This window comes from Chiloscyllium plagiosum, chromosome 36 (genome assembly GCF_004010195.1).
Source record: "Chiloscyllium plagiosum isolate BGI_BamShark_2017 chromosome 36, ASM401019v2, whole genome shotgun sequence".
Classification (NCBI taxonomy): domain Eukaryota; kingdom Metazoa; phylum Chordata; class Chondrichthyes; order Orectolobiformes; family Hemiscylliidae; genus Chiloscyllium; species Chiloscyllium plagiosum.
In genome coordinates this window covers 17,818,636-17,843,871 of record NC_057745.1, presented here as the reverse complement: position 1 = coordinate 17,843,871, position 25,236 = coordinate 17,818,636, and the positions used below count along the sequence as shown (strand labels likewise).

Genomic DNA, 25,236 nt, shown 5'->3' with positions numbered 1-25,236 from the left:
CCTTTACGCCATATTCCTGCACACTATTATTACTATCCAAAAACCTATGCCACAACTGAACCTGCCTACAGGGCCGGCACGGTGGCTCAGTGGTTAGCACTGCCGTCTCACAGCGCCAGGGACCCGGGTTCAATTCAAGCTTCGGGCGTCTGTCTGTGTGGAGTTTGCACATTCTCCCCATGTCTGCGTGGGTTTCCTCCGGGTGCTCCGGTTTCCTCCCACAATCCAAAGATGTGTAGGTTAGGTGAATTGGCCACGCTAAATTGCCCGTAGTGATAGGTATGTTAATTGAGGTAAACATAGGCTAGGGGAATGGGTGTGGGTGGGTTACTCTTTGGAGTGTCGGTGTGGACTAGTTGGGCCAAAGGGCCTGTTTCTATACTGTAGGGAATCTAATCTACATGACAACACGTCCAGGATGTGCATTCCATGCACTAACAGCTAGCTGTGTGAGAAAGGTTTTTCTTACATCACCAGTGTTGATGCCAGGGTTCTTGCTGTTTCTCCGGTTCAAATCTTACTTCCCACCATGGCCAGGTCTGCTTCAAAGCAGTTAAAACTCAACAGTCTTTTCCAGACGTTGGCACTATTGGATTCTCCTCCTTGGCCAATGTGGCAATCAGGGAGAGTACTTCTGTGAACCTGATGTGTAGAAGCCCTGACATTTGCTTTTTTAAATCTATTGCAAGACAGTTTTTCATAACTGCAATTTAAGAAGAGCCCTAACTAATAAACATAAACACAGCCCCACTTCATAAATTTCCTGGAATTTGATTCTTTTTTTCCATTCACTATCCCCACCACTCCCACCCCCAAATAATCTTACCTATTTCTCTCATGAAGACACTAAATTACAACAGAGAACAGCTTTGTGGGCTCCAATTATACTTGATCCCCTTAGACAGTAAATTTAGCCAGGAAACATGAAGGCCCAGTCCTTCCCTTACGTGAATAATTGTTGACTTCCATAAGGCTTGTTGACTAATGAACAGATCAGGCAGAGTTCACTCTTTGTATTAACACAATGGATGAAATAGGGACACAGAACCTGCCTTTGTGTTGCCAATTCTGGTTGGACTTATTCCTGGAGGATTCATCACATGACCTCTTAGCCCCAGCCACCCCATCACCCGTCCCCCTGTAATTCTGTCTTTAATCTCCTGACATCACTTTTCACTCTAACTCCCATTAGTAACTCAGTCCAACAATTTTCTTTCCCACACATTCCCAATTATTTTTAATACCTATTCGTAAAAAATAGCAACTCTAGATTTTACTCCAGGGTTGCTCACAGCAGTGCCCTAGAGATGAAATTTATATTTCTGGAACTTCTTGGCCTCCATTTCTTTTCTTAGGTTTTCGCAAGCTAATGATCACATGACAGAATAGTAATCTTAATCTTAATAGAATAGTAATCTTAATAGAATTTACCAGGAGGAGGGGGTGCTGCTCGGGTTGGGACAGATGTCACTTGTGGCCTAGTTGTTTGTTGTCTCCCTTGTGTTAAGTCCCTCCTTGTGGGCCCTAGAATGAGAAGGTTCAAATAACGGAAATACATCAAAGAAACATTCATGGCCATTACCACCTAATCCACACTTGAGAAGGAGTGCAGATGAAGATTATTTAGCTGGCCATAAATGTACAATTAAAAGTTTCTTAGAAACAATGTGCTACAACAAAAGATTTTATTCTCTCATATATGTAGCAAAAAATACCTAAACACATGCAGCATAAAAATGTGCAATGTAATCCCACCATTAGTGCACAAGGTGGATAAATGACCCACTGTTACCAATCCTCATAACTGATACAAAAACAGAAGCTGCTGTAAAAACTCAGCGGGTCTGGCAGCATCTGTGAAGAGAAATCAGAGTTAACGTTTCAAGTCCAGTGACCCTTCCTCCAAACTCATATCTGATACCTGGCCTGACAAAGTTAGTTGCAAAACATTCACATACACACACAGACTCACACATATATATCCATGCAGGCACACTGCATGTATGTGTGCGTATATATATATATATATAAAACACACACACACACAAAATGACCCATTTTTTGCACTATTATGGGCTCTTTTGGTTTTCTGTACTTTAGTGTAAATCAAACATTAAATGAGTTATTTACATTAATGGAATATTATTTGTTCTGTATATTGTGATTTGGGTCTCAGTTACTTTATTATTGATATAACTTTATGCCCATTCTGATAAATAGAAAGGAATCAATGCCTTTATCCAGCTGTGAACAATGTTTTGTTCTCCATCAAACTTTACAGGACTATACACTCTCAGGAGTGGACACTGAGCACATCAGGTAGTGAACTTGGACAATTTTATAAAAATAATGATTTAGCAAAACATTAGCACACGGCCACAGTCTCAGGGTCTAGGATTGTTCGTTTAAGGCTGAGCTAAGGAAAAATCTCTTCACTCAAAGGTTTGTGGAATTCCCTACCTCTGAGGGCTGTGGATGCTGATCATTCGATATATTTAAAGTTGGATTTTCATCTTTCAGGGAATCATCGGATGGGAGAGAGGGCAGCAAAGTGAAGTTGAATTCCAAGATAACCACGACTGTGCTGAATGGTGGAGCAGGCTCGAGAGTCTGTGTGGTCTACTCGGCTCTTATTTCTTACATTATTAGGATGTGCGCCCATCCCTTTCACTAACAGCTCTACCTGACAAACTCACCACAAACTGGGGATTGAAATGAAGCATTCTGTTCTGTGATACAAGCTAAACGTTTCTTGGGTTAATTCACAGGGATCAAATTAATGGAGAAAGTCAATTTGACTTTTACTGTCTCCCACTACTATTTAATCACTGATACCAGCATTTATTGGTGCTATGTTGGTGCTCCTGTAATGCTAAGTGCGGTGGTGAATGTGCCACTTACGTGAGTTCTTCGGTAACCCTGGTCCAATGCTGACCTGCAAGGTTTTACTGCTGGGTTTGAGCACAGCCACATGCCCGTTGCCTTGGACAAACTGGACTTGGCGAGAGTTACCAGCACTCCAAGGACCCCAGTTATCCTTCCGCACTTTCATTTCAAGTCTGAGTAACAGTAAAAACAAGTGTTAAACTGAAAGAAGACACATGCATTATGTAGCATCTCCCATGGCCTCTGATGACCTCAGGATGTCCAAGAGTGTTTTATGACCCATGATTTAGGAAGCCTGACCACTTTTGTACTTTTGGGAAACACTGCAGCCAGTTTCCACACAGAAAGCTCCCACACCCAGCAATGGTAATAAAGAGCCAATTGTGTGGTTTCAGGAGTGGCGTGGGGGTTAATCGCTGGCCAAAAAATCCAGAGGACATTCCCCTGCTCTTTTTCACAATAGAGCCACAAGATCCTACTCCATCTGTGTGGGTTGATGGGCCCTTACCTTAATGTCTCCTGCAAAAGAGGATTCCACTGAGTGCCATCCTGGATCAGGTGCTCCAGCGACTGGAGTGCCAGCCTGGATCAGGTGCTCCAGTCGCTGGAGTGCCAGCCTGGATCAGGAGCTCCAGCGACTGGAGTGCCAGCCTGGATCAGGTGCTCAGTAGTGAGAGTGACCAAGAAAATGATTTAAAAATGTGGAAATGCTTCAGAATTTCTGCATCATGCACTGATGGGTTGATAAATAATTTGCAAGGTTTTGGAACACCATGTGTAGGCAGACAATAGCAGCAGAGGTACTCACGTGTTACTAAACCTCAGAGGTAGCTTCCTTTGCATTCGTTCTTCATAGCGTTTTGATAAGAGGCTGATGAACTCCGTTTTAAAGACAGACTCCAGCAGACTGTCATACTCCTGCTCATGTAGGATGAAGAAGTCATCTTGCAGGGTGCTGTGGAATGAACAGAAGCTGGGATTTACTCGTGAACCATCAGTTTGATCCCACTTTCAGTGACATCAAGTGAAAGTCAGTGATACAGAAGCAGTCTTCTTCAAACATAAGAAAAGCAAAATACTCAGGATGCTGGAAATCTGAACCAAATACAGAAAGCTGGAAATACTTAGAAGGTCTGGCAGCATGGGTGCAGACAGAAACAGATTTAAAGTTTCAAATCCAGAATTACTCTTCTTTGGAACTCAGTTGTGAAGAAATAATGCTGAACTCAAAACATTAACTTTGATTCCTTCTTGGGATAATGTTTGGGATCTAAATAGATCAACAAGATTCATGCTTAATAGAAGTAGCGCACTAAGCCACAGAGGAGGATACAAATACATATCATTCAATACACAAGCATACAAATTAGGAACACCAGTAGGCCATTCGTCCCCTCGAGCCTGCTGCACCAGGTAATGCCCAATATGACAGTGACCTCAACTCCACATTCCCACTGACCCTCCGAATAACCACTGACTCAAAAAAAAGGGTGTTGCTAACCGAGCCCAACTGCAAACACATCACTTCATACAATTCAGTGATGGTCACAATGAAGCAACATTCTGAATAGCACGAGTCAGTGCAGAACTCCAAGATAACACTATATGACAGCTTTGTGAATGCCTAACAGTCATGGCTGCTGCTTGTTTGATCACTCTGCCTTACCTCAATGAAACAGTTAAAATCCGCTCCAACTCGATCTTTCTCTTTAGCACTTCTTTCACCTGGCCTTTCATAGGACCATCCTTTATCTTCTCTCGTCCAATGAGGTACACAAACTTAGGGGTGAGCACAAGGTCACGTTTCACACTCTGGAAGCAGAATACATCATTTTAATATTCTGTCATGGGGAGCCAGACAATTGAATTAATACTCGACAGATACTGAGCAGCTTTCCCAAGTGCATGTGATATGAGCCTTATTGAGTTGGAGAGAAGCTATCAATACAAGAACTGAGGTGAAAATGCTTTTTGAATTTAATTGACCCCATTGTGAATGACAACCTGATAAGTTGATTTGATGAATAGCAGAGATTTCTTTCATGTTTCTCTTGACCTTCCTGGGTCACAAGACCAAAGCTCCATCAACAACATCTTCTAAACCAGTGTCCTCCAGCACCTAGCAACGGGAACACCACAAACTGCAAGAGTCCTGACTATGATCTAATCACTGCTTCTTCACTGTTGCTGGGTCAAAATCCTGGAACTACTTTTCTCACAGCACTGTGGGTATGCCTATGTTACATGGACTGCAGTGTGTCAATCATCTTCTCAAGGGACTGGTTCTGGGGAAGGTGGGACTATTATAAATTGGATGGTCTACACCTGAACCAGTCTGGAACTAATGTCCTTGGGGGAGTTTTTGCTACTGCTGTTGGGGAGGGTTTAAACTAATGTGGCAAGGGGCTGGGAACCAGAAGAGAAGACTAGCAGATAGTGAAGTAGAAACTAGAGACTGTAAAGAACAGGATCATGAAGTTAGCATTACCAAAGGGAAGAGTAGGCAGAGAGCAGATGAATGCAAATGAACTGGTGGTCTGAAGTGCATATGCTTTAATGCAAGGAGTATAGTGGGTAAGGTAGACGAACTTAAGGCTTGGATTGGTGCCTGGGAGTATGACGTTATTGCGATCAAAGAAATTTGGTTGAGGGAAGGGCATGTTCGGCAACTATATGTTCCAAGATATAGATGCTTCAGACAGGACAGGGAGGGGAGCAAAAGTGGGGGGGGGAGTTGCATTGCTGGTCAGGGATGATAGCACGGCTGTGCTAAAGTAGGACACTATGGAAGGCTTGAGCAGTGAGGCATTATGGGTAGAGCTGAGAAATAAGAAGGGTGCAGTTACATTGTTGGAGCAGAATTATAGGCCTCCCAACAGTGAGCGTGAGGTAGAAGAACAAATAGGTAAATAGATTATGGAAAGATTTGGAGACAACGGGTTGGTGGTGATAGGAGATTTTAATTTTCCCAACATTGATTGGGATATACTTAGTGTTGGAGGTCTGGATGGGGCAGAATTTGTAAGGAGCATCCCCAGGAAAGTTTTCTAGAGCAGTATGTTAATAGTCCAACTAGGGCAGGGGCCATATTGGACCTGGTGTTGGGGAATGAGCCAGGCCAGGTGGTAGAAGTTGCGGTGGGAGATTTCTTTGGGAATAGTGACCACAATTCTGTAAGTTTTAGAATACTTGTAGACAAAGATGAGAGTGGTCCTAAGGGAAGAGTACTAAACTGGGCCAAGGCCAATTATATCAAAATTTGGCAGGAGCTGGGAAATGTGGATTGGGGGCAGCTACTTGAAGGGAAGTCCAATTTGATATGTGGGAGGCTTTCAAAGATAGTGCAGGATAGGCATGTCCCTTTAAAAACAAGGGATAGGAAAGGCAAGGTTCGTGAACAACGGATGGCAGGAGAAATTGTGCAACAAGCCAAGAGGAAAAGGGAAGTGTACATAAGATCCAGAACAGAACAGGCTTTGGGCGAATATAGGGAGAGTAAGACCAATCTTAAATGAATAATCAAGCAGGCTAAAAGGGGTCATGAAATAACTTTCACAAGCAGAATTAAGGAGAATCCCAAGGCCTTTTATTCTTATATAAGAGACAAGAGGGTAACTAGAGAAAGAGTTGGTCCACTAAAGGATAAGAAAGGAAGGTTGTGTGTTGAACCTGAGAAAATGGGTGAGATTCTCAAGGATTACTTTGCATCAGTGTTCACTGAGGAACGGGAGGTGATGAATTTTGAGATTAGAGATAGAAGTTTGTTTACTCTGGATCACGTTGACATAAGGAGAAAGGATGTTTTGAGTAGGCTAACAGATATTAAGGTGGACAAATCCCCAGGACTGGATGGGATCTATCCCAGGTTGCTGAGGGAGGCGAGAGAGGAAATAGCTGGGGCCCTGACAGGTATCTTTGTAGCATCCTTAAACACAGGTGAGGTGCCGGAGGACCAGAGAGTTGCTAATGTTGTCCCCCTGTACAAGAAGGGTTGTAGGAATATTGCCTCTGAACCCTTCAACCCCAAGGCATCAATGTGGACCTCACCAGTTTCCTCATTTCCACCTGTTTCCCTCACTTTCGCCTTGTAAGTTTTCTTTGTTCTTTCTTTGTATATGGGCAACTCCTGGTCGTGCACATGAAATGAAAAGATAACTAAGATAAAGCATCAGAGGCTTTCTATCCTTTTCCTCTGCTGAACATTTGGGAATTAAATTTTTCTCTGACCTAAAGCAGAATCATCCCAATGCTCTTTCTAGCAGCAGGCACTAGGTGGCGATCAAGATCTATTTTCTGGATTGATTATTATGGATGGATTAATCAAGCTCCATGTGTTTCACCGTCCTCATGGATGTGGGTGTGGGTGACAGGGTGCTGTCCTGCACTGTACAGGCTGATATCAGTTCCAGCTCTGAGTTTGCTGTATCTTTGTCTCTGCTTTATGTCTCTGAAGTTCTAATAAACTCTTCCATTATGATACAAAGTTAAAACCACAAAACACCAGGTTATAGTCCAACAGGTTTATTTGGAAGCACTAGCTTTCGGAATGCTGCTCCACAACCACCTGATGAAGGAGCAGCACTCCGAAAGCTAGAGCTTTCAGATAAACCTGTTGGACTATAACCTGGTGTTGTGTGATTTTTAACTTTGTCCAACACCGGCATCTTGAAATTATGATATAGGATACTGATTCTCTGTATCACAGCTGGCTGTTATTCCATTCTCTCCACTCAAGAGTCTCAACTGCATGTGAGTGTTGATTTTAGAGTGACATTATCATATACACCTTCAGATCATTTACATAGGGCTTCTCAGTAAATCACTGCATCTGTTTCATATTATACATTCTCAGTATATTACTATGTCTTACATCATATTATTTTATATATTACCCATTCTCAGTGTTGTCACTATACTGTATATTACATTCTAGATATTATCCATTCTCAGTCTATCACTATACATGACATTATATTATACATTCTCAGTATATTACAATTTCCTGCACTCCTCCCCCATCCCCAATAAACCTGTGGTTGTTCAGGCCAATTGTCATGTTAAGAGTCTTCCCAACTGACACCAGCCATTCCAACAGGGATTGAGGTAAAACCTCTGGATCAATGGGAATCACCCCATTTAGATTAGATTAGATTAGATTCCCTACAGTGTGGAAACAGGCCATTCAGCTGAACAAGTCCACACTGACCCTCTGAAGAGTAACCCACCCAGACCCATTACTTTGCAATCATCATGAAATAAAGCACTGTTAAAGGCTGGTCAGTTTCCTACTGATTTTTATATGGTCAAAGATGAAAAAAGTAGCAAATTGTCCTGATGAGTGCAAAACTTTGACAAAATGTGTCTGTTTTCAGCAAAGCTCAAGTTCTGTACCCCCTAATGACTATTTGCACAGCTGAAACATCAACATAACTGAGACCAACACTGGGTTATCAATAAGCAAGTGCATTATGAACGGGGAAGCTGTCTACTGAGATTCTTCAAAGTTAAAAATCACACAACACCAGGTGATAGTCCAACAGTTTTATTTGAAAGCTCTAGCCTGGTGCTATGTGATTTTTAACTTTGTCCGCCCAAGTCCAACACCAGCTCCTCCACATCATGAAATTCTTCAAGCCTGTATTCTGTTGGGTGAGATTGTACAGATTGGTAATAAAAGTTACTAATTTACATTTTGTCCTCACTGCACTTGGTCTGAAGTGAGCAAATTTCTTTCATTTTTCAATTTGATGTGTTTAGGTCACTACATTGCATCCATAGATGTTAGGTGTTACCTGTTTAAAACAAGCCTACACTGAAAATCACTTAAACAGAAGCAATCTGGCAGCACAGTTAACAGTGTCACTAAATGCATAGTAAATCTCTCTGACCATGTCTGAATGCAAGGAGTTCAAGGAGTTCCAATTTTGATGCCCCTTCATTCTACATCAAATAGGAAGAGTCATTTTGAGTTTCAACACCTGTACTTCCAGCAATCATGCCACATACCAGTGTCTACTGAAGTCAGTGAATCCTTGAAGGCATAGCTGATCTAGTGCACATCTGTGGGATTGTGGGATGCACAATTGTGGGATTCCAAACAAATAAAAGATGATTGCAAGAGATTTTTAAGAAATATAAAAGGTCAAAGAGAGGCACAAAGAAAGGTGAAGGGGCAATTAGAGAGAGCAGGGATATTGCAGAGGACTTGGACAGGTTAGGACAGTGAGCAATGAAGCATCAGATGGAATACAATGTGGTAAATTGTGAGGTTATGCACTTTGGTGGGAAGAATAGAGGCATAATTATTTTCTAAATGGGGAAAGGCTTTGGAAATCTGAAGCACAGAAGCTTAGGAATCAGAGTTCAGTATTCTCTTAAGGTTAGCATACAAGTTCAGTTGGCAGCTAGGAAGGCAAATACAATGTTAACATTCATTTCGAGAGGACTAGAATACAACAGCAGAGATGTAGGTTGTTTAAGGCTCTGGTCAGACTGAATTTAAAATATTATGAGTAGTTTGGGCCCTGTATCTAAGGTAGGATGTGCTAATGTTTGAGGGATCCAGAACAGGTTCACAAGAATGATCCCACATTAGGCAACGGCCTAGGAGTATTATCACTAGACTATTAATTCCTGAAGAAGGGCTCATGCCCGAAACGTCGATTCTCCTGCTCCCTGGATGCTGCCTGACCTGCTGCGCTTTTCCAGCAACATATTTTCAGCTATTAATCCAGAGAACCAGATAATGTTCTGGGGACCTGGATTAGAAACTACCATCGCAGATGGTGGAATTTGAATTCAATAATAATGTTGAAATAAAAGTCTAATGATGACCATGAAACTGTTGCCAATTGTCAGGAAAATCCCACCTGGTTCACTACTGCCTGTTAGGGAAGGAAATCCGCCATCCTTACCTGGTCTGGCCTACACGTGACTCCAGACCCACAGCAATGTGGCTGACTTTTAACTGCCCTCTGGGCAATAAATGCTGATCCAGTCAATAACACCCCCAGGGATGAATTAAAAAGAACCTCAGGGTGAAGGAGCAGCCCTTACAGCTGAGATGAGGAGGAATTCCGTCAATCAGAGGCTGGTGAATCTGGGAACTCACTGCCTCAGAAGGCTGTGGAGGCCACATCTTTGAGTGTTTTAAAGACAGAACTAGATAGATTCTTGATTTTCTATGGCGATCAAGAGTTACAGGGAGAAGGCAAGAGAATGGGTCAAGAAAATATCAGACATGACTGAATGGTGGAACAGACTTGATGGACCATATGTCCTAATTCTGCTCCTTTGTTTTATGGTCTAACGTGTCCAGTTTTCACATGCTACATGAATGTCTGACAGTGCTGCCAGGCTTCAAGGTCAAGCTGGGCATTGTTACCAATAAACCTGGCAAGAGGACTCAGCATTAGTAAATATGTCTGTTTCAGCAAAATGCACACCTTTCTTAATGACAGGCCTGAAAGTGGATCCATTGAACCTGCCATTCAGAATAATTGGACAGCCCTGTTCAAAAGCAAGCAACTTTTTCTGGAATGTGTAAAACAACAAGCTGCTAGAGATACATATGTACATTAGGTTTTGTCATCACAGCCCCTCTTGTGTTCATGCGTTTCTCAAGAGTGATGCTCCTTAATCCCTATCTTATCTATGATCAGTTCTGCACAACATGAGCTAGCTAAATGAGTGGGTACCCTGCTACAATAAGCTTTTAAACAAATTTTCCCCTATTGAAGAATTCCTTCATAAAGGACTTCGGTATTGACAGTAATGCAGTACCCACATGCTCATTTTGTGTTGTGAGAAGTTCAGAATGAACCTGCTTCTTTGGGTCCAGCAGCTTCACAACTGCCTGACTGCTTTCAGTGAATAACCAGACCAAACCAAACCAGAGAAAAGCTGAACCGAGAGAATTGGCCACTCCCCATTCATTGTACAGGTGTTTTTTTTTAAACTTAAAAGCCTTTTGCCTGAGGTAGTATCTGTTAGCTATAATCAAATTGGCCTCAAGACTTTTCGGAGTCTGTGTCTTTTATGACCTCCCTGAAAAAAAAACTAAGGACAACATAACCTTGTTAAAGGAGCAGCATTATCACACTACATATATCAATATGCAGTGTACAAATTTCTTTAAACAGACAAAGAACCTGTACATACATTGTGCTAGTTTCAATTCAACAAAATAAGTGACAGCCATTCACTGTTGCAGTTTTCAGGGCAGTGCACTGACTAATCAGTCAAACTGCCTGGTTTAATATTTAAACAACTCTTGGCAGTTAGCTGTCAATTATCATCAATTTGTACATTTTCCAATGACGGCACCTCTACCAATGAATGTTCACTTGGCAACCAATCCTCACTCTCCTCTCATACAGTATAATATTTTTCCTCTTTACATTGGTATTCTTATAAATCATCCTGATGAGTGCAAGACAAAAAGCTTTGATACATACATCTTTTTTCATCAATTCTTATGTTCTGTATGAAGCGACAAATTAGATATTTAGAAAAAAATCTGAGATGTGAAGTTCTTCAGACTGATGACTGGGTCTTTCCAATAACCCATGCTGATCATCGGTTCAATGCCCAGTCTGTGCCACAATTAGCCTCAGTAAGCCTAGGTTAAGAAGGGGAATCTTGCCTATCTGGCCACTGATCCTTTGTTAAAAGTCCACTTGTGCACTGCAGACAAGGATGGGGTCAAGTTGAAGTCAAATGTTCAATTGAGCAGACTAATGACACCACTCTCCAACTTCATCAAGGTACCAAAAACCAGGTACACAGCTATTTGAGGAGATAGGACTCATATTGAAGGGGGTAGGGAGCACAAAACAAGAAGGCTTCAATAATTCATTCTGTATGGTCAACACAATTGTGCACACTCTTTGGAATAAGGTTTTAATTACCAGAAACATGTAAAATATTACTGATCCACCTCATGTGATTAAAAAACACACAATAACCCTCTGGTTCAAACATTTCAATATAGTATACACTGCAGTGCCTGGACTGAACAGCAGGGAGTGCTTTAGTGAGTTACTCCTTCAATACTGATAATTTAGAGATGCCGGTGTTGGACTGGGGTGTACAAAGTTAAAAATCACACAACACCAGGTTATAGTCCAACAGGTTTAATTGGAAGCACACTAGCTTTCGGAGCGATGATCCTTCATCAGGTGGTAGTAGAGGGCTCAATCCTAACACACAGAATTTATAGCAAAAATTTACAGTGTGATGTACCTGAAATTATACATTGAAAAATTGATTGTCTGTTAAGCCTTTCATCTGTTAGAGTACAGTGATAGTTTCACTTTTTTCATGTGTAAATCACAAAACCTTTTTTTAATTAAAAAGTTGCATTCTCGGGTTAGCTGTTAACGATGGTGATAGCTCGACAATATGTTGAAGGTGTTGGCCCCCTGTGTTCTCTGTCTATGCCATGATGCTTAGATTGATTTTAATCTAAAAAGTGCGATAACAGAGTTTTACATAAATTCATGCAGTTTTTGAGCTCAGAGTTCTACATGAATGCATGCAGTTTTTGAGCAAAGTACAATGTAACCCTGCAAGTACAAATTCACCCCACAAAATATATGTGTGCATGTGGGTCCTTCAATACTGTAACTGAATCTTCCAGTCAGTATGTCTTTATTGTTTTCATACGCACAGACCAGCTTTAAAACCTCTGTGTGTCGATTTGTACTCTCGAACAATTCATTCGGTACATCCGTTTTCAATATCAGAATTAAACATTGATTATTCAGCACAATAATAGATAATCAAGCATCATGGCAGCTTTCCCTCTCACTATCAATAAGGGATCAACTTAAAATTAGTAAGTTAATTGATAAAAAAGCTGATGATTTAATACAGAAGTGCAGACTGGACAGGGCTAGTTGAGATCAGACATACCTTGAACCTTCGGTCATATTTCGTGACAGTATCTGCAAATTCAACCTTCTCTCTTTTCCCAATGAACTGCCGCAGTTCAGGAAGATCTTCCATTCCAATGTAGTCACCAACAAAGTTCCTGTTGATGCTGTTTCTGCGTCTCTCCTTTTTATTAAGTAGCAGATCCGAAGCTGAGCAGAAAAGACTTAAATTAGAACCTCAGATTCGTCTTTTGGAAATGTACTAATAATTTCTAAGGTTCTTATTGCTCTCCAGTGGGATGGAATGATGGGGACTATAGCAGGTTAATATTGCAGCCAGTTTTCTGTACTGATCTATTCTTTAAGTGTTGTTTCCCTAAATGGCCCACTCTGCTTGAGCGTTGATAGTGAGAATTGAACTCAACCACAAGGATAGCGGAGATAAGCTGATTTTAGGCCACATCTGTTGTCCTCATACTTAGCCAAGATTGTGTCGCTATCAGATATAGGAACCCTGGCTGATTTCCACTACTTCCCTGAATGCTGGGGCACAGAGGCCAAATTAGTAATCCTGATGCTATTCTGGTTATGATTACTCAATGACCTGAGGTTTGATACGGTTTAGAGATGGTTTCAATGTAGATGAAGCAGGATTAGTGCCATGATAATTACAATAGTATTCTATTTGCTCGCAGTGTTCTGATTGGCTGGTGGATTGAATTGGTAAGCAGAACCTGGTGTGATGGCAAATGTAAAATATGTGCCTTGGCTGATGTGGCATTGGGAGGGGGAGGGGCTTGTGAAGGAAAAGAAACAGAGTGTACAGGAGCATGCTAAAGTCCCAGCGACACTAAAGTAAAAGCAAGATCCTGTGGACTAGATTCGATTAGATTCCCTGCAGCCGGCCCCACAAGCACAGACTGACTCAAATGCAAGTAAACGTAGTCTTGGATGTGCAAGAATTGTATTTGGTTTGTCTAGATAGAGGCAAACTCCTCCATTCATTTGTTTCCTTGATGTGCTTACAGAACCAAACTTAATTTGTGACAATGCATATACACAAAGATAATTTTTATGAATAAAGTATATTTTTGAAATTAAAATAAAGCTCCTGTGGAGAAAGAAACAAAACAAATCCTTCTGAAGAAGTAATGTATTCAACTCAAAAGGTTAACCCTATTTCTCTCTCACCAAAGTCCTCTGGTTAAAGCAATTGGTGACAGTGGTGTAGAAGTAGGGAAAGCAATATGGAAGGGAGAGGGAGGTATGGAATGGAGGATTGAGATGATGAAGGAAGAAACAGTGGGAAGGGGATTGGAATGGTATTGAGATGAGATTTAAAGAAATACTGTTACATTTCATCCTGAAGGCAGGCCCTTTTGCTCATTGCCTGTGGATGCTTCACTCTGAGCAGTTTCTTTGGCTGTTTTTGGCCATAATGGCTTGTCATTGCACTGCACACTCAGTCTTGGGGTCAGTTGTCTATCTGAACCTGAATGGAAATTGGTCCTGCAGCGTCTGAACCACAGACTAACCATTGACCGAGTCCAGCTGTCCAGCCCCACTCTTCCAATAAATATATTGTTGTATAACAGTTGTTATGTTTTGTCTCTACCAATGTAGAATCATCACTAATAACGTGAGTAGGTAATCCAGACAGTGGAGTTGAGGACACAAATTAATGAACTGCTATTGTACCAAGTGGCAGAGCAGGTTCAAGGGACTGAATGACTGGTTTCTAATTTTTCTGTGTGAGAAAGGAATAGGTTGGGATTAGATGAAAGATGTTGGCAGGACGCTTATGTGAAATATTAACATTGATACAAACTGGTGAGGGTTAAGGTTCTTGTATGTAGCAATGTATAACACAGCTTGAATTGTTCTGCAACTCACTGTGTAAAACACACTGTTCTATTTAGGACAGACAAGTTACTGAGTAATCAAGACTGTTCCAAGCAGACAAGATGCTCTACCTTCCTCTCTCATTTTTACATATTTCTTCCTTGCAGCATATCTCCTCCACGCCTTCTGAATCGCTCGAGCATATGCATCGTATTTTCTTTCCCTCATCTCCTCAAGCAAAAACAACTGCAGAAAAAAAAGAAAGTTTAGTTAGTTGATCAGCTCAGTTAGAATTCTCTACTTTATCCAATCAAGATTGGCAACAGGTGAGACCATGGTAAAAACTGGAGAGGACAACAGTCTTTGGTGACGAATGAAGTAGATGGTTCCCTGGTGCCTTTGCTCAAACACATTCTCAATCTGCCCTGACCAGCCCACACTGGGAGCATGGCTCAAACTCCAACTGACAGTGACCCCAGCACGAAGGGACAGCATTCCTTCGGCCATTTGAATGTGAACACACAAAGCACTGGAACAATGAACACTCTTAGGAAAAGTTTGGCAGTGAGTGTTTACAGCAAGTTATCATGCAATGTGGAGATACAATTGGCTCTTTATTAAGTGTCTGTTGTTAAAAAGGGCTAATATGCGACTTTTAAATCTGTTTCCCGGAATTGATGTTTGAAGTGACTTCACTTCATTTGAAAAGCTCCTGCTAAACAGGTGCATTTCTTGATTCAGTATAAGTAACATGTTTTCCAATGTGAAGGTACTGCTTTCTGTTTGGGTTCAAGGGTCAAATCATTATTTTTCTAGAGCTTTTCTTGAGGGCTACTTCTTGATTTTCAAGGACTACTCTTCGGCTTTCAGGGCTCCTTTCTCATTCTCACCAATTTCTTTATAAGATGACGCAGTCATGTGGAAACATTACCTCCTGAGTTGACATGTGGGATTCTTGGGTTCATACAGAATTATAATTCATTCTCATCACCAATAATCCCTTCATTAAACTTAAAATCAGAACACACAAGAGAAGCATGAATTTCCTAGTCACCATAGCATTTAATTGGCACGAGAAAACATTGAGTATAACTTAACAAAACCTTTTTTCACCAAAATAAATGGAACACAATTTCATGGTTCCCAAGATCATTTTTTACGTGCAAATGTAGACATGTTTATGATAACAGCTGCTGCCAATGTTCCCTCTAGGCTGTTGCACGGTTCTGCACATGCCAATCTGTGTGCCAACACACTGACTTTCGGTTTCAGAACATGACGCCACATATAGATGTGGGATGTCAGTGCACCGATAAAAAAATTAGAGTGTTATTTGCTGCATCACAGTCGTCGTAATCTCTTCCTCATCAAAGATATAATAATCATCAGTATTACATCCTGGTGGCATTTCCCTTCCTAGATTTGGGAGCTGAAGCTAGTTGTTACTTTCCCTTACACTGACTAAAATCAGTGCAGACTTGGAAACCATTCTTTATGTGCACTGGGCTCATTATCGCTTAGGGCACAAGAGACACTGACCCATGAGAGAAGAAGTGCATTCTGCCTCTAAAACCTGAACTTCAAATTAACAGAACTTAAGTGTTCTGATTTTCTCTTTGATGTACTGATGTACTGATAGCCTGAAATGAGATTTTCATTTTATGAAAAAAGACAGAGAATGTTAAGAGTCAACAAAGTGGATTTCAGTAATGAATGATGCCCCAGGAAAACTATTTTACAACCATCAGCCCAGACAGTTTTGGTCCATTGCCCAGACTTGTTTAGCCACAAAGTTTACCCTTGAGCTTTCAGTGCTGGTATATGCTGGCATTTCTCAGCATCCTGCCATTTCCTACATCAACTTGTGACCAGTTTTATTTATTATTTTAAAGAGACTAAACATCCTGTCCGATTCTTGGCACTCCTTTGAAAACGCACAAAAACTCAGTTGTGACTAATTGGTGAATAGAACATGCAACATTGAAACAATCTTCAATAAGGCTTCACTATTCTGGAACACAGACTGGGAGGCTGGGCCTGAACAGGTCTTGGGCAATATTAGATCAGAAGAAATATTTTTTTCTAATGGAGAAAACATCTTTACCTGAAGAATTCTTTCTATAATAAAACTGTTTAAAATGAAACTCAAGATTTCTAAAGTAAATATTTGACAAATTGTCTAGTGCCACTGGTAGAACCCATAATTTAGATTTACAATAAATAAAACGTATTGAAATAACACATCAAAAAAAACCTAAAGCTAACTATTAGATTAGATTACAGTGTGGAAACAGGCCCTTCAGCCCAACAAGTCCACACCGACCCGCCGAAGCACAACCCACCCATACCTCTACATTTACCCCTTACCTAACACGATGGGCAATTTAGCAAGGCCAATTCACCTGACCTGCACATCTTTGGACTGTGGGAGGAAACCCACGCAGACACGGGGAGAACGTGCAAACTCCACACAGTCAGTCGCCCGAGGCGGGAATTGAACCCGGGTCTCAGGCGCTGTGAGGCAGCAGTGCTAACCACTGTGCCACCATGCTGCCCATATTGTTTTCGACCTATTAAAAGCTATAACTTTGCTGGTCAAGTCATCTTTAATACAGGTGTTAATTTTATAATTGGAAAATTAGGAGGTTATCTGGTTATTGATTCTCATGGTAAAAATTATCAGGCAATATTAATGAAGGTGGTGGGTGTCTCAGGAGAGCAGTCAGGAGCCTCCTTTGGGGAAGACCTACCAAATTAATTACCAAACCAGTAATTAAGTGACCAGCAGTTAGTCTTCCCTAGAATTGAGGACCTTTCCCATCCCTAGATCACGGAATGTGTTTGAGTGATCTAATCAGGACAGAGATGGGAGGCCATCCAGCACTCTCCTGTTTGATTAAAGGCCCCACCTCCAACTCAAAAAGGGCATTAGCCTCTGCCCATAGCATCTAATGGAACATGCAGAATAATTAACATCTCAGACTTATTAGAAGCAGTAATGATCAGAGCCACTTTGCCTTGAACCAAAGGCACTATCTATAACCATGGTGCAGCTAAACTACTCAAACAGGTTTATTTAGAGCATAATGAGGCATTTCGATATGATTTAGTCAGAGGTAACTACAAAGTGAAGCATCATGATTAGCCTTATATCTGCACAATAGAATAAAATGACTCTGATGTTTATTAACATCGGCTTTTTGTATAGTAATGTGATCCAACTGATGAAAATTTGGATTTGTTGTGAGTCACATGGGTGGCTAAGGTACAAGCTGCAGATCCCTAATCTAACAGAATAATTCAACTCAATTACAGTCAATTAATGAATGGTCAATTAGCACCATGTAAAACAGAATAAGGAATAAAACCAAGAATAAATATGTTATATCACAGAAATGTGGCCATTAACAAGTATTTACAAAGAGCCTCAAGGTCAAATCAAAATAACCTGCAACTGTGAAGGCTGAACTTCCAGCAGCAGGTGGTTTGAGACCTAAGCCACAGACACTAGAGTGAAATAACTTTATCTTTTCTTTTTTTAAACCCCCCCCACCAACCCCCAACATTACCATTGCACTCAAGAGGACCCCACAGTAATGCTTATATTTTCCTCAAATCTGACATGACTGTGTATAATGTTTTTCTTTAAGAGTGGCATAGTAAAAAGACACCATTGTGTATATACTTTATTATTCATTATTTTACCACCAGGAAAACACCCATGTGGCCAAATGAAAATTAAGAAGCAAAGCCTGTTAAGCGCAATGATGTCATTAAAAAAAGTTGAATTTAATCGAATACAGGAAGGCTCATTTTAAAATTTCCCCAACATTAACCTGTTTCATGTGCATTGCGATTGTAGCCAACTTTTAAGTAAATCTTACTGAAATTATTTTTAAAGAGGTGCCAATCTGATTGACCTCCAAATCTGAACCAATCCCCTCCATGTTTCCTCATAGCATGAATGAATCATTGATATTTGGTTGTGAACGAGAGAAATGGTTGCAGAAATGGTATGGTCAAAATACCTCTTGGATGAATACCTCCTTCCAATAGACAGGGATAAGTGATCCCAAAACCAACAGATCAGATCTAAGCTCTGGAATCTTGCCACATGCAGTGGTGAACATTTAAACAAGTAACAGGAAAAAGGAGGCCTAGTGATATGCCAATTCTCAATGATGGGGGAACCCAGAAAATCAATGCAAAAGATTGAAGCGTTTCCAACCATCTTCATCTAGATGTGCAAAGTAAATGATCCAACCCAGACTCCTCCTGAATTCTCTAGCATCATGGATGCTGGTTTTCATCCAATTCAATCCACTCCATGTGATAGCAAGAAATGGTTGAAAGTTTGGGGTACTGCAAAGGTTTTGGGTCTGAATAACATTTCAACACTAGCACTGAAGACTGCTCTATAACTAGCCTTGCCCCTAGAAAAGCTGTTTTAATACAGTCACAATACTACCATTAAATAAATATTGGAATGGGTAAATTGATTCACAAAAATAACTTGTTAAACTTGAATCTAAGAACATTTCTTCAGCTTCTTTCATAGGCAAAATACTCTGGCAGAGACCTTGATAGAGTTTACTGCCAATAGAAAAACACATGCCCCCAAGATGTAGCACACATATGCAACAACGTCCTCCAAAAGTCAACAAAATACTTGTTAAAAAAAAGTATCTACACATTCACACCATCAGTACAGACAGCGCCTGCTGACAAACAACTAACTAGGATCATGTAGAAGCCAATCTTTCAAATTAAGACACTAAATGTTCATAACATAGGACTTAGAGGATTACATCTCATAGAATGGCTCCTGTAACACTTTTTTTTCTGGATCCTGGGAGGGTGTGCTGCCAACAAGATCAGCAGTAGACCATTGGGAAACTGCAGGCATTTAGCAGCAAAAGTGTACTGCCTTTTGGTCAATTTGACAATCCTTGATTTTGAGTCTGGAGCCAAGAACAACTTCCTCCAAGCTAAAATTGCAGCTGCAGAGTTTCAGTTTGCCCACCTCAATTATTCCGGATGGCAAAATCCACCCACATTACAGACAAACCAAAAATGGTCAGTCACCATCACAGTACAGTTTTCTCTTCCCTGAACATTGTAAGCTGAAGGCACCTTTGCAGTATGGGGAGATTCTGGTGTAGTGGCAATCCATAGGCCCAGATTAATACTCTGCAGACATGGTTCAGATCCTACCATAGCAACAGACCTAGTTCAGTTAATATATCTACAATGATAAAAGCAGGTCTCAGTAACAGTCCAAGCAATAATCATCCAATTAAAAAAGACCTGTCTGTCTCTATAATCCCTTCAGGGAAGGCAATGTAAGTTGGTCAAAAGCCAACTCTGCCCACCTTCCATGAAAGAATAGAAAAAGAAATGTCATCCTTACCTGGTCTGGCCTAAATGTGGCTCCAGACCCACAGCAATGTGGTTGATGCTTACTGCTCTTGGGAATGGTTAAGCAAGTTACTCAGTCCAAGGGCAATTATGGATGGACAAGTGCAGGACACTTAATGGTAAGGTCCTAAGGAAAGTTGCTGAACAAAGAGACCTTGGTGTGCAGGTTCATAGATCCTTGAAAGTAGAGTCGCAGGTAGGTAGGATAGTGAAGAAGACATTTGGTGTGGGTTCCTTTATTGGACAGAGTATTGAATACAGGAGTTGGGAGGTCATGTTGCAGCTGCACAGGACATTGGTTAGGCCACTTTTGGAATATTGCGACAGGACATTGGTTAGGCCACTTTTGGAATATTGTGTGCAATTCTGGTCTCCTTCCTATTGGAAAAATGTTGTGACACTTGAAAGGTTTCAGAAAAGATTTACAAGGATGTTGCTAGGGTTGGAGGATTTGAGCTACAGGGAAAGGCTGAATAGAATTAGAATTCCAGCAGTTTAGAAACAGGCCCTTTGGCCCCAAAAGTCCACACTGACCCTCTGAAGAGTAACCCACCCAGACCCATGCCCCTATCCTATATTTACCCCTGACTAATGCAGTTAGCCTACAGTATGGGTAATTTTAGCATGGCCAATTCACCTAATCTGCACATCTTTGGATTGTGGGAGGAATCCGGAGCACCCGGAGGAAACCCAAGCAGACACGAGGAGAATGTGCAAACTCCACACAGTCACCCAAGGTTGGAATCAAACCCGGTCCCTGGCGCTGTGAGGCAGCAGTGCTAACCACTGAGCTGGGGCTGTTTTCTCTGGAGCATCAAAAGCTGAGGGGTGACCTACAGAGGTTTATAAAATCATGAGGGCATGAATAGGGTAAATGGATATAGTCTTTTCCCTGGGGTAACAGTCCAGAACTAGAGGGCATAGATTTAGGGTGAGAGGGGAAAAATTTAAAAGGGACCTAAGGAGCAATCGTTTCACGCAGAGGTTGGTGCGTGTATGGAATGTGCTGCCAGAGGAAATGGTGGAGGCTGGTACAATTACAATATTTAAAAGGTATTTGGATGGGTATATGAACAGGAAGGGTTTAGAGGGATATGGGCCAAGTGCTGGCAAATAAGACTAGATTAGGTTAGGATATCCGGTCGGCATAGACTAATTGGACCGAAGGGTCTGTTTCCATGCTGTATATCTATGACTCTAAGTGACATTGACATTCGATGAAAGAATTTTTAGAAACAAACTTATGTCAATTTGGTGTTTCTCTTTCAGAATGCTTTCCACAACATCCCATTTTAACAATCACAATAATTTACTCCAGTTAAAAAAGATAAACAATTAGCAAAGAAGGAACGAACAGTCCAATTTAATTGATACTACCTTGAAAGGAAAAGACAAGTCCAGAGAATCAACATCATGGAGTCCAGATGCCCAAAGTGAGAGAATATAACAGTGCACTTGTTTGCTTGAAACAAGGCAGAAGCCAATTTGAAAGTTCATTGGAAACACAACTGTAACATGGCTGGTGCTGATCTTTGAAATGAATTCTTTGCGCACAGCAGCCATATCACTGATCAGAGACAGTGGATCGAGATCAGATAGAGAACAACAAGCTCACGTACAGACTCAGGCGCTTTGATAAAGATTTTAGTTTTGCCCAGCTGGTGCTGATCTGGATCCATGTTGACTGATCGGAGGAGATGGACAACTCCTTGTTTCAGATCTCCTCTCCATGAAGGCCATGTCTCTTTAGTCAGAATAGCGTACCTGCAATCAGAAAGGGATGTTAGATAAACAGGTTCCTCACAGAATGGTATGAATGTAGAAAAGACAAAGTGAAGGATTTATACAGCTGCCAACTTTCATGTCATTTAACTCAGCTCTGGAACTGAACACTTATTGTTAAACAATTAAATAAATAGCAATAGATGTTTTATACCATGTCCAACTTACGACTAAATTGTTTGAAAATTCAGTGATATATGAAAATATTATTTTATGGTACATGTTGGAAATGATTGATTCAATGATAAAAACATTAATCCCATTATAACAGCTACATGTAAATAGCACCTAGTGCCCATACATGCTTCACCAACAGTCAATTTAGTTGCAATTTTCACTGTTCTATTCATTAGTCATTTTACTACCAAATAACCATATTTGAAGTAACATGACAGCAGTGATTTTGTCTAGTTTGAAAACTCAGACACATGCTCTGAAGCCAAGGAATATCTTACATCTGTTATAGATTCCAGTCAAGATTCAAAATCATAAATAGTGAGTAATTCAGACTGTGATCTCTATATCCACAGCTCCACAAACAAGTATACAACTGCTCTTTCCTCTCCCCCTTCTCGCAAACCAATGTCTACTTGTCCAGCATTCCTCTCCAACTAGTCCAGGGATCTCCCACCACTCACCTTTTATATCAAGCCTGGCTTCACTTTTCACCCCTTCGTATCATGTCAAAATCCAACAGCCCCATACATTCCCCTCATACCAAAGTCTGGTTCCTTTCCACATCTCACTCTTACAACTTTTCTCTCTGTCTGGAAATTTGATACATCATACATCATCCTTGCTACTTATTTCCTGATGGCCTTTCTAAATGTAATTGACTCAATTTTGGTCCATGATTATCATGAATTTATGGATGACGTCATTATCATTTTAGCCTGGGGATAAACATATCACATTGCAGAACTTCTAGTCATGTACAAAACTGGTTTCTATTAAATGCTGTATAGTATAGCTATGTACATTTTTGTAGGAAAAATAGAGAGATGTTCAATGATTGAGTGCAGAGAAAGAAAGAATGCATGAATATACATTTTTGAAAGTAGTCAGATAACTGAAAAGATTGAAAGTAAATATGGGATCCTTGACTTTGTTAATAGAGGAATAGAGCAGAAAAGCAAAGATTTTATGTTAAACTATTCTTAAATGATTTGGAGGAGCTGGTGTTGGACTCGGGTGGACAAAGTTAAAAATCACACAACACCAGGTTGTAGTCCAACAGATTTACTTGGAAGCACTAGCTTTCGAAGTGCTGCTCCTTCATCAGGTGGTTGTGGAGCAGGACCATAAGACACAGAATTTATAGCAAAAGGTTACAGTGTCATGTGGCTGAAATATATTAAACGAACTTAGATTAAGTCTTTCATCTTTTAGAATGGTCTGGGACACAGACAGACTTTAAACTCACACATTTAATGCATTGTCTGAGTTGAGATGACACATTTTGTTAGAAAAACTTAAGTTATCTTGAGAATGTGATTTAAAAGGAGTTCGGGAATGTACATAATAATGAACCAAAACTAGTAAAACCATTCGGAAAAAATCTAGAAGCCAATGGGCTGAATGGAAGTCTCCTGCATTGTCTCATTTTTTGACTTAGCTTATACCATTGTAATTCATTCAACAAAGAAAGCAAAGAGGGAAACCCACATGTAGTTAATCTAAAAAAAAGCAAAATATTCAACCAAACAGCTAACCAACGAAAAACTACATGATAAAATCAAAACAGTCCATTCATAATGTGGTTTAGTTCATTTCTAAGGAATTTTTATGCTCAATTTGATGGTTACAATCACTTGTACTGTATATTTGTATCAGCCACAGATTCTGCTCTTTCACATAATTCTCCAGTTCAACACTGTTCTTGCCATCTGCATCTTTTTTGTTTTCTGCAAATTTAGAATTCATGAGCATGCTGATTCTATTTGTGATATCACTATAAAATTCAATGTAGAAACATGCTATACTCCTACACTCAATGAGAACTTAAAATTAACTCAAGTCAAAGATTCAACTGGCGAAAAATGTAGGCAGTCTCCATTCAATAAGCTGAAACAATTAAATAAATGTATTTGAAAAACCAGATGGCTCAAAAACAGAACAATTGAGACTTACAGTGAACTACAAGGCAAAGGGAATTTTCAATTTATAATGTAGTTTTAACTTCTGTAGTTCATTCAGTTTCTTAAAACAAATAATTTAGAATGAGTTAGAATTAAATGAATTTAAAGTCTGTCCCTTCAACATCATGGGTTTTGATTAGCATAAACACCTGTGCAAAGAGAATGGCAACAGGCAAGGCTTCCCTTGCTTTTTAACAGCAGAACACTATTTTCAATACATGGCACAAGAAATACAAGGACTATATGAGTGTAGAACTATTTGTAAACCAGCAAGAAATAAAAGAACAAACAGTGTTTGCTCAACTTAAATAAGGATATAATGATCAAAAGCACATTGGAATAACAAATTAAGCTTTCATTTTGTTGGTAACCATTCCTGTGCATCTCAGTTTTGTCAAGCAACCAGAATATCAAGACTTGTTTTGTGATACTACACAATGATGAAATTAACAACAGTCACTACTGTGGATTGAGCTACTGCGACCAATGTAGAGACTGGCAGAATACAGCGCCTAATATTGATGTTAAGCATTTTAATATGGGTCATTCAAATCACAAGAACAAATGCAACTTGATCTCATTCAAAGTCAATAAAACAGCCATCTTTCTAGATTTTACTTGCAAAAAGTTATGATGGTGATTTTGATTTATATTAAACACAAGAGCATAAATGTCACATTACAGGATTTCTCTGTGACAGACAGACATGTCTGTCAATGCAACATCTGTGGCAATGGACTCTGATGATTATTATTCAAATTCTAATAGTGTACTGCATCTTTATGCTAACTGAAAGGAATTAAAATGTATTCAGAATGCTGCAATATAATGTGATGGCTATTTAAAACAAACTGAAAAGGGAAGTTAAGAAAGGAATTTAGGTGAGATTCGCTGGAGATTTTGAAGTGCAAAATTTAAACTTCCACTTAAATGAACTGCAATTTTCTCACATTCTCAAATAACAAGGTGTCAAAGAGTATTAGGAGCATGTAGGAAGGTGGAGTTGAGATCACAATTAGACCAGCCATAATTTTATTATGTAGAAAAGCAGGCTTGAAGAGCCTAATGGCTTAGTCCTGCCCTAATTTGGGTCAATAGCATAGTTGAAAATGTGTTGCTGGAAAAGCGCAGCAGGTCAGGCAGCAGCCAAGGAGCAGGAGAATCGACGTTTCGGGCATGAGCCCTTCTTCAGGAATGAGGAGAGTGTGCCAAGCAGGTTAAGATAAAAGATAGGGAGGAGGGACTTGGGGGAGGGGCGTTGGAAATGCGATAGATGGAAGGAGGTTAAGGTGAGG

General features: G+C 40.4%; 1 protein-coding gene across 3 annotated transcripts in view; it reads right to left on the bottom strand.

Annotated features, from left to right (window-relative positions):
* Positions 1 to 25,236, bottom strand: part of myo1ea (myosin IEa) — a 157,806-nt gene that overhangs the window by 15,494 nt on the left and 117,076 nt on the right. For all 3 annotated transcript variants that reach the window (XM_043677435.1, XM_043677436.1, XM_043677437.1), the window contains 7 exons: positions 21,641 to 21,785; positions 14,735 to 14,849; positions 12,802 to 12,971; positions 4,553 to 4,698; positions 3,695 to 3,841; positions 2,902 to 3,059; positions 1,432 to 1,524 (listed from right to left, as the gene is read on the bottom strand). In XM_043677435.1, coding sequence (XP_043533370.1) covers positions 1,432 to 1,524; positions 2,902 to 3,059; positions 3,695 to 3,841; positions 4,553 to 4,698; positions 12,802 to 12,971; positions 14,735 to 14,849; positions 21,641 to 21,785 — 974 coding nt within the window. The remainder of the gene's footprint in view (positions 1 to 1,431; positions 1,525 to 2,901; positions 3,060 to 3,694; positions 3,842 to 4,552; positions 4,699 to 12,801; positions 12,972 to 14,734; positions 14,850 to 21,640; positions 21,786 to 25,236) is intronic.